The sequence below is a fragment of the Tauraco erythrolophus genome, chromosome 16, assembly GCF_009769465.1.
Source record: "Tauraco erythrolophus isolate bTauEry1 chromosome 16, bTauEry1.pri, whole genome shotgun sequence".
Lineage (NCBI taxonomy): Eukaryota > Metazoa > Chordata > Aves > Musophagiformes > Musophagidae > Tauraco > Tauraco erythrolophus.
In genome coordinates, this window is record NC_141480.1 from 10,303,092 (window position 1) to 10,312,164 (window position 9,073).

General features: G+C 47.6%; 1 protein-coding gene across 1 annotated transcript; it reads left to right on the top strand.

Annotated features, from left to right (window-relative positions):
* The first annotated feature begins 593 nt into the window (after positions 1-593).
* Positions 594-9,035, top strand: KIF20A (kinesin family member 20A). Its single transcript, XM_009982015.2, has 18 exons — positions 594-752; positions 1,227-1,316; positions 1,448-1,567; positions 2,022-2,160; positions 2,253-2,440; positions 2,523-2,667; positions 3,351-3,551; positions 3,810-3,921; positions 4,017-4,088; positions 4,673-4,816; positions 4,897-5,062; positions 5,320-5,484; positions 6,161-6,300; positions 6,386-6,488; positions 7,132-7,339; positions 7,729-7,820; positions 8,113-8,250; positions 8,763-9,035. The coding sequence occupies exons 1-18, from the start codon at positions 594-596 to the stop codon at positions 9,033-9,035; spliced, it is 2,655 nt and encodes an 884-aa protein (XP_009980317.1).
* Positions 9,036-9,073: the final 38 nt, after the last annotated feature.

The window sequence follows — 9,073 nt, forward strand, 5'->3', positions numbered from 1 at the left end:
GGGTCGGTCTGTGTCAGAAGCGGGAGGTGCCTTCGTAGGGGTCTGCCGGTGAGGGGGGGGTAGGGGCGGCTGTGGGAAGCGATGGCGGCCGTTTCGTGCGTGCGCGGAGAAGCCCCGTGCGGCCGTCGGTGTGTGCGCGGGTGCGAGCACGCTGCGGGTGTGTGTTTGGGGGTCCTGCGTGGAGCTGCGGGTGCCGTTTGTGTGTGCGGGGTCCTGCGTGGCGGTCTGTGGGTGTGTGTTACACCCGAGGGGGGGTCCCCACACGATGGGGTCCCGCGTGGCGGTCTCTTTGTGCACGGAGGGGTTCGTTGCGGTGGTCAGTGTGTGCAGGTCGTGTGTCCGGGGTCCTGCGTGTTGGTGGGGGGTGTGCGCACCCGCAGCGGCGTCCCGTGTGTCAGTGTGTGTGCGGAGGGAGGGTTCCGTGCGGCAGCCTGTGCTCGTTTTTGCGGGCAACGGATGGATGTGGTAGTGGTGTGAGACTGCTTGTAGCGGGGTGTTTGTGTGGGGAGCAAAACGCAGGCTCCCCGAGGACTGCTGTAACGTTACCCTGTCCTCACTGCGCCCCTTATTCTCCAGGAGCTGTGTGAGACGCCATGGCGCAAGCACTTGCCTCTCCAGGGCTGTTCTCTGACGATGATGCTGCAGCCTCCCCCGTTCTTGAATCCACAGCAACAGGGTTTGGGGGTGACGTGCGCAAGGACCTGCTGTCGGAGTTCTCTGCCATCTCTCCAAACCTGGAGGCCTCCCAGCAGGTGAGGCTGGATCTCTCCTCAGGGCCATGTTTCGAGTTGTGGATGCTGTGTCTCTGTACAAAGGCGTTGTGATGCGGGGCCAGAATAGGCTCTTCAAAGAGGCTAGAACAAAATGTTGCAGTGGTGGGGGCAGTTCCTGTTATGAGCAGCGTACTATGAAGGGCACAGTCAGTAAGTGCCTCTTAACATGATATCTTAGTGTGGCGCTTGATCTAGGAGCCGGTTTTAGTGTCAGGTCTTCAGGTTGTTGGTCTGATTGACTAGATAAACAAAAGAAGTGCTGGTGTGCCTGGAAGTGCTGAAGAAAGCTTCTGGCATTGTTGGGGCTTTTGGGAGCAGAGAAGTGTCCATTAGTTACTGAGCACTGCTGGGGGTAGCCACATGTGTATTCCACGCTGTGTGGTTCCTGTTAGTGTTCTGATGGTTGTGTACTGCTTCTCTGGCTGCCATGTTTAACCTGTGTTGATTTTGCAGGCTGTAGCTGAAGAAAATAATGGAAAACTAAAGGTGTATCTGAGAGTTCGACCCCTGAAATCTACTGAAGTGGAAAAAGGGGAAGACAAGGTGAGACGCTGAATGAAGCAGTCTCTGAGGTGGTTGCCTGTGTACCTGCTGGGAGATGCTACCATCCTTTGCTGTCTATGCTATGGCTTCTTGTAAGCCATTGCGAAGATGGGGTTTTATGTGCTCTTTAGGGCTGTGTCTACATTGAGAATTCGGAGACCCTTCTTCTAAAAGCCCCTAAGGACTCCTTCACCATGCGGAGCACAGAACGTGGAGTGGGACAAGCAGCCCACAGATTCTCTTTCACTCAGGTAGGTAACTGAGACAAACAGTCCCTGTGGAAGTTTTTCGAGCTTAAACCAGCCTTACAACTTGAAAAGCTGGCTTAATAATGCACACTGATTCCAATGCATTGCGTGAACTATGTAGCCTTGTACAATCCACTCTGCTTAAGTTTTTCTGTTGCTGTTTCCTTAGTTTTTCCTCTTTTTAAGCTGATCCTGACAACTTTTTTGGCAGCAAATGCTGAATTCTTGCTTTGTTCATAAGGCTCTAAACATACTAGAGGCCCTAGTGATTTCAGATGTTACTGCATTAAGCAAGCAAACAGCTTGTTTTTGTAGGGGACTTGAACTGGTGGGTCTGTTGCTCGTAATGTGGGAGTAGTGGAGGAACAAAGGACTATGTAGTATCACTTGAACATCAGCAGTCAGAAGATAAAAAAAAAATCTACGTGAGGCCATTTTTGATGTGTCTTGTTTCCAGATCTTTGGACCAGATGTGGGACAGAAATTGTTCTTTGATGAGACAATGAAGCAGGTGGTAAAGGATGTACTGAATGGGCAGAACTGGCTGGTTTACACCTATGGCATCACTAATTCAGGGAAGACTCACACTATTCAGGGTAAGGAAAGCGCTAGGTGTTAGTAGCCTGTTGAGGGAGTTGTCTGCTTCTACATGTGAATCCTCAGCTTGCTGTTGTTGTTCTTCCTTCAGGCAGCAACAAAGATGGGGGGATTCTCCCTCGCTCCTTAGCAGTCATCTTCAACAGTGTGGGGGACCAGCTATACCAAGCCATGGATCTGAAGCCTTTCCTCTCCAATGAGGTGATCTGGTTGGACAGCAGGCAGGTTCGACAGGAAGAGATCAAGAAGCAGACCATGCTGCAGGGAGGTCCGTGGGAGGTAAGCATGTGGCTTCTCGGAGGTTTAATAATAGGGAAGAAAGGATGGTGTCATACTACATGCTTATGTTGTTTCCTTCCAGGAGGAGCTGTTAACGCCACTGAAGAGGAGTCATAGTGCCGAATCTCAGCTCCAGGCCACCACCAGTGGCAGTTTTGACAGTGGAGTTGCTGGCCTCTCTTCATCTAGCCAACTCACCAACCATTCAGGCATCAGCCAGACAGAAGGTATGCGTGGAAGCCTGTTGGGTACTACCTGCTTGTTGTTGGTGGATGGGGGAAGAAAGGGTGATGGCTATTTGGATGCTGTGTGGTGGATAACAGAGCAAAGGTGCCGTAGTCTAACAATTTTCCCTTAGAAAGGTAAGGATGTTGGGACTGAACAACTTTGTATGTCATGCCAGCATATGAAGAACTCACCACTGCATAATAACTCAAGTCTTGAGAAATGATAAGTTAGGTGATACCCACTTACTTAATTCACAGGACATGGTTATCGATCAGGTGAATGCCATGTGATGGGGATTGCTGGAAAGCAGGGTGCTAAAGTGGCATGTTGCACCGAGCACTTTCACTCAGATTTTCAAACTTGTGAACTGCTAGCTGATTAGGTATGCAGAAGTATAAACATACTGGGAAGAGCTCCTGTTTGAAATATCCTATATATCTGGGGCCAAGGTTAAGTATATAAAAAGTCCTTACACAAAGCAGGTTACTGTTAAAGGAACCCTTAGGCTGTCTTGACTAGGAACAGGCATTAGTGTAGGTCCAAATGGGAGCAGGTATATAGAATAGATTTGAGTCTGGGTAGTGCTTTTGCCGAAGAAAGATATCTCACTCTAGAGCTAAACCATTCAGGTTGGACCTGTGAAAAGCTGCAATGACAATTTCTTTTCTCTCTTTTTGCCCAGAACTGGGCCCTCGCTGGACTGACTTGGATCGTATTTCACTCACCAACACAGGAGATGTGCAGTTCTCTATCTGGGTCTCCTTCTTTGAGATTTACAATGAGTTAATCTATGACTTGTTAGAACCAGCTTCACCTAGCCAGAACCGCAAGAGGCAGACGCTGCGGCTCTGTGAAGACCAGACTGGCAACCCCTACGTGAAAGGTAGATTTGCCTGTAAGATGTTTCTAGTGACCCACTAGGTGGATCGTACCCAAGGGAGGCTTGAGGTGGGTGGGTGGCTTAGCAGTGATGTGTTGGGGAACACGATGTCCTCTATGGCCCCTCAGAGGTCTCTGTCTCGATTATGTGAATGCTGAGTCTGTTAATGTCAAGGAAATGCAATAGTGAAGTTGGGCCTGAGATAATTATTTTTCTGCCTGTCTCCTAACTGCCTTGCACAATGCGTGCCTGCTTTTCCAGATCTGAACTGGATCAATGTCCGTGATGCTGATGAGGCCTGGAAGCTCCTGAAACTGGGTCGGAAAAACCAGAGTTTTGCTAGCACCCACATGAACCAGAACTCCAGTCGCAGGTCTGGAGATGGAGCGGGGTTTAGGCAGAAATACGATTCTGAGGGGCTTTTAGAGGTTTCATTTCCCTGTTAAAATATCTCATGTTTCTTTACAGTCACAGTGTCTTCTCCATTCGGATTCTGCACTTGCAAAGAGGTGGCAGTGAAATTATTCCAAAAATCAGCGAGTAAGTCTTGTGCTCTCTAAGACTTAGGGGTGTTCTCTGCAGACTCGACTTTCCTGTCTCTTTTTGTGGGTATGGGAAGTATCTTGAGGAAGGTCTTGTTGAAAGTACTTGAAAGCAGTAAACGTTCCTACTCTTAAGTCTGGGAACTCACTGAGGAGTTTGTGAGGAGTACCACAAAGTACAACTTGAGGTAGTTCTCAGGCTTTCTGGATGAAGGTAAATGTGAGTCACCCTGCCCTTGCAGTGGCGCTGATTTGAGTGCCGCGGATGCCTGTTCCTGGGATGTAGTTACCTGGAAATGGGTTGGCTCAGTACCTGGGAAGTGGCTGTTCTGAGGACTGGCAAAGGATCTTTGAACTTGACACTGCAAAGCTCATGTTGGTGTTATCTTGTGTAACCCCTACACTTACAGTAGGCCTTTCTGTCCGGCAATAGCCCACACACCCAAAAGAGTGTTCTGTGCCCTTATGGGGAAGCTGGCAAGGTGAGCAGGGTTAGGTGATCGCAGGGTGTCTGAACTGTAAACCTGGGCAGAACAGGACAAACCTAGCAGGTCATGTGACTATCACCTGCGTTTTCTTCAGGTTATCCCTGTGTGACCTTGCGGGGTCAGAGCGCTGCAAAGACCAGAAAAGCGGGGACCGAATGAAAGAAGCAAACAACATCAATACCTCCCTCCACACGCTGGGTCGCTGCATTGCTGCCCTGCGCCAGAACCAGCAGTCCAAGTGCGTATCTGAACTCCACAGGGAGTGTGTGGGGAGGCTGTTTTGCTTTCCCATGGGCTCACTCTTGTCTCGCCCCACAGATCAAAGCAGACTGTAGTTCCCTTTCGGGACAGCAAGCTAACCCGTGTGTTCCAAGGTTTCTTCACTGGACGTGGGCGCTCTTGCATGATTGTCAACATTAATCAGTGTGCATCTACATATGATGAAACTCTGTATGTAGCCAAGTTCTCAGCCATTGCCAGCCAGGTAAGTAGCACACACCAGAATCATGGCATGCTCAGGATACATCCTGCTTCCATGGGAATGGGTCCTTTTCCATCACAAGGCAGGGAGAATGCTTGCAAGCCTTCCCTGTGCTTCTTTAGTGGATTATTACCTTTACAGCTATCTCCAGATTATGCTAAACTGAAAGGGTAGAAAGGTTGTAGGGAAGTGCCATGTTTAAAGGCTACATAACTTCCAGGTTTTGTGGACTATTAATGATGGCCTTTTCCCCTTTTCAGCTTGTTCAGGCACCTCCCACAAAGCTGGGACTTCCGTCCATCCAATCCATCATTAAAGAGCACAGCAGGCGAACCAGCCAGGGTCTAGAGGCAGCCACAAAGGAAGACGTGGAATCAGAAGAGGACAGTGAGGATGAAGCAGATGTCTCCATGTATGAGAAGGAGGTGGGCTGTGATTTGTTTTATAGCCTTTATGGATAGAGGGGCAAGAACATGACTGTTAGCTTTGGCCTGGGAGCTGTGGCTGGAGCTCAGCACTATACCAAGAGATGACAGAGAACCTCAGAAGGATTTGGGACCCAGGAAATTCAGAATCAGGAGGAAAACATTCCACAGTTGGTCTAAATCTGAAGCACACGGTTAATTTGGAAACACTTTGTCATCTGTAGAATGGAGACAGTAAGAGCTCAGATGCAGACCCATCACCCCTGCTCTACAGAAAACAGGCAAAACAGATGGCTAAATTAATTGAGGAAAAATAAACTTCTGAGGTACTCAAAGTGGGCAGCTGGAGTAGCTGAAAGATCAAGATGGAAGTCATATACCTACAGAAACTCAAGTTGTAATGTGCTGAGGCAGCAAATGCAGGTGCAGCCCTGGGCAGTGCAGTACGGGAAGCTGCTCTGGAGACAGCTCCACCTGGAGTGCAGTGTAGTTTAAGCCATTTTATGGGAGAGGAATTAAGAGCAAACCTGTCAACTTCTCTTTCCAAGTGACTAGAAGAATCTTAAACCTGTATCATCCCAGCCTACAGATATGAGATCAGCTAGATCAGCTAGCTTCTTCCAGGTCTTAATTCTGTTGTGCAGCGTGGGCGATGGAGTTTGTGTCCTTCTTGCAGGACTTGCTGCGTGTAGTGGAAGCTGCACGAGAACTGCTGGTGCAAGAGCGGCAGGAGAAGCTGCAACTAGAAATGCGCCTCCGTGAGGAGATCTGCAATGAGATGATGGAGCACATGCAACAGAAGGAGCAATGGTGCAGGTACAGCTTATGCTGATCTCTCTGCTCAGAGTGAGCTATAGCACCAAGAACTGCCAGACCCTGACTTGCAGTTTTCTCTCTGTAGTCAACATGTGGATGCTCAGAAGGAGCTGCTGGAGGAATTGTATGAGGATAAACTGAATAACCTGAAGGAGTCACTGACTGACTATTACCAGGAGGAGATCCAGGTTTGTTCAGGGCAATAAAATGATATCAGGAAAGCGGCAGTGGGTTGGGAAGGGACTTGGGGTACTTGAGTCCAGGAAGGTGACTTATGCAAACTGAACGATTTTGCTTTTTGAGATTTTTTTTGTGTGTTATTATTTGATAGCTTGATCCACAACTTTCCCCTTTTGTCTACTGCTTTGTTGTTCACTAGGCTTTCTAATTTTCAGCCTTTAATCTGGAAGCTAAGGTGCAACCATTCTGACCCCTCTCTTTGTTCAACATGATTCTCTTCTCTCTTACTCTTTTTGCTAGTGGCTTGCTTCTCTTCAGATTAACACAAGTTCCGTGAATTTCTCTTTGTACTGTTAGTTGTGATGATCGCTATGGGCCTGTATATTTTTCATGCTATGGCATTTGAGTAGCCTCTGAGACTTGTTGCAGACCTCTCTGAAGATGCCAACTCTCAAAAAATCCCTTGTTTTTAGAGGCTATAAAAAGTGGTTTAGGCTCCCAGGAAATGGGGTCACTGTTTTCACTCAAAGGACATTAAAGGCTGGTGTGAAGTGTGTGATTGAGAAAGTCTCCCAGAAGAGACACTGAACGTTCCAGAAAAGCTGTGTTAAGAAAATCTTGTTTAACACTTGAAAAAACTTGCTTTCCAAGGAGCGTGATGAGAAGATTGAGGAGCTTCAAGCTGCTCTGCAGGAGGCAAAACAAAAATTGGAGACCCTGGACATTAAACAAAAGGATTCAGGGCAAGGCTTGCGTCGATCAAAGCGAGTGGCTACCTCCTGCGCTCTGCAACAGGAGCTGGCAGATACTAAAGCCAAACTGGAGCAATGTCAAACGGAGTTAAACACTGCAACAGCAGGTAAGGCAGCGATGCTGCCCTGGTTCTGAACTATGCCTGAGCAATCCTTGTAGAGGGTTAGAGATACTATTTTTTTGAGTTCATTAGATTCAGACATCCTGAACCCACTATTCTGAGTTGCAGATGGTAGGAATAATGTGCCGGATGGACAGGCTTTCACTTCATTTTCACATGAAAATGGACTTTAGGGCAGGATCATCTCCCTCTTCAAATTCTAAAGTCCCTTTGAGTTACGCAAAGTGAGAAACCTGGAATGTTTGTGAGGGTCGGCACAAACTCAAAGCTTTTCTCATCTTGCCTGTGGTGGCTTGTCTCAAGGGAAGTCCTGACTTCAGAAAAACTGGAAGCTTATGATGTACTGTCGCTCACTACTTCTTGTCTGTTTCTAGAGTTGCGCAAGTACCAGAAATTACTGGAGCCACCTCACTCTGCCAAACCTGTTACTGTGGATGTAGACAGGAAGCTGGAAGATGGACAGAAGGTAACTCAGTCTCTGTTACACAAAGGAATGTTTGCAGGGCAAGGTGGTTGCCAGTTTAAATGGTGTTTAGAGCTGCTCTTTCCAGGTTTTTAAACAAATGGTTGAAGTTGAAAAGGGTCTGTTGTAAACAAATCTTTTACTAGGGATGTGGAGGTTGTTGGTGTCTGTGATCCCAGCGTACCTCACTCTGAGGAGATCCTCCCTCAGTATTGCATGTCTGAATTACCCTGGAGTGGCTTTGTTTGCAGAGCAATATCAAAGCTAGCTGTTCTATTAAATCTTTCTCCTGTAGAATGTCAGATTGCTGCGTTCAGAATTACAAAAGCTTGGGGAGTCTCTTCAGTCTGCAGAGAGGGCGTGCTGCCACAGTACAAGCGCAGGAAAACTTCGAGAAGCCCTCTGTACATGTGATGACATTCTGGCTAGACAGGTAATGTGTCTGCGTTGTTGTGGGTTGCACAGGGGGATTTAGTCTATGCACTTTGCCATAATCAGCAGAATAACCTAAGTTCTTGCAGTTGCAAATAAAAATGACTTGGTATCTAGACATACACTGTTTATTACACTAAGGGAGCTATATTGCTGTTTTTTTCAATGGCTGAATCAGACTGCATATTCGACTCTCCAAAGGAGATCCAAACTGTTCCTGTCAGTTAACTGACAGCCTGCACTTGAAGTAGGAGAATTTGGACTTCTCACTTCCTTATCTGCTTCGCTCTGCCACAGTTGCTATGGCAGCATGTTTGCAGCAGGATGGATTCAGGTTTTTCCTAGACTGTTTTGTTATTGAACTGCTACACTGTTGACAGTATAAGCTTTTATGCAAGGCCTTATTTAGCATTCCAGTTAGTGAATTTTGGCAGTTTATCCTCTTCAGTTCATAGTAACCAGGGAGTTAGGCAACTTGTCATATCTTTATATATATTGCCTTCCCTTTCTCAGGACCAAACACTGGCAGAACTACAGAACAACATGATGCTGGTAAAACTAGACCTGCGGAAGAAAGCCGCTTGTATTGCTGAACAGTACCACACCGTGCAGAAGCTCCAGGCTCCTCCAACATCTACCTTAAAGAAACGGTTCTGTGCCAACAGGGAAAACCTACAACCTAATCAACCTCCTGGTAAAAAGCCCTTCCTGCACAACCTTCTGTCACGTTCAGCTACGCGTCCTGTTGCTGGCAGAGGGTGGCAACTTCGTTCAGTTGCTCTATGACTTTTCACAGAGACATCCCTGCCCTGCTACTACTGGAA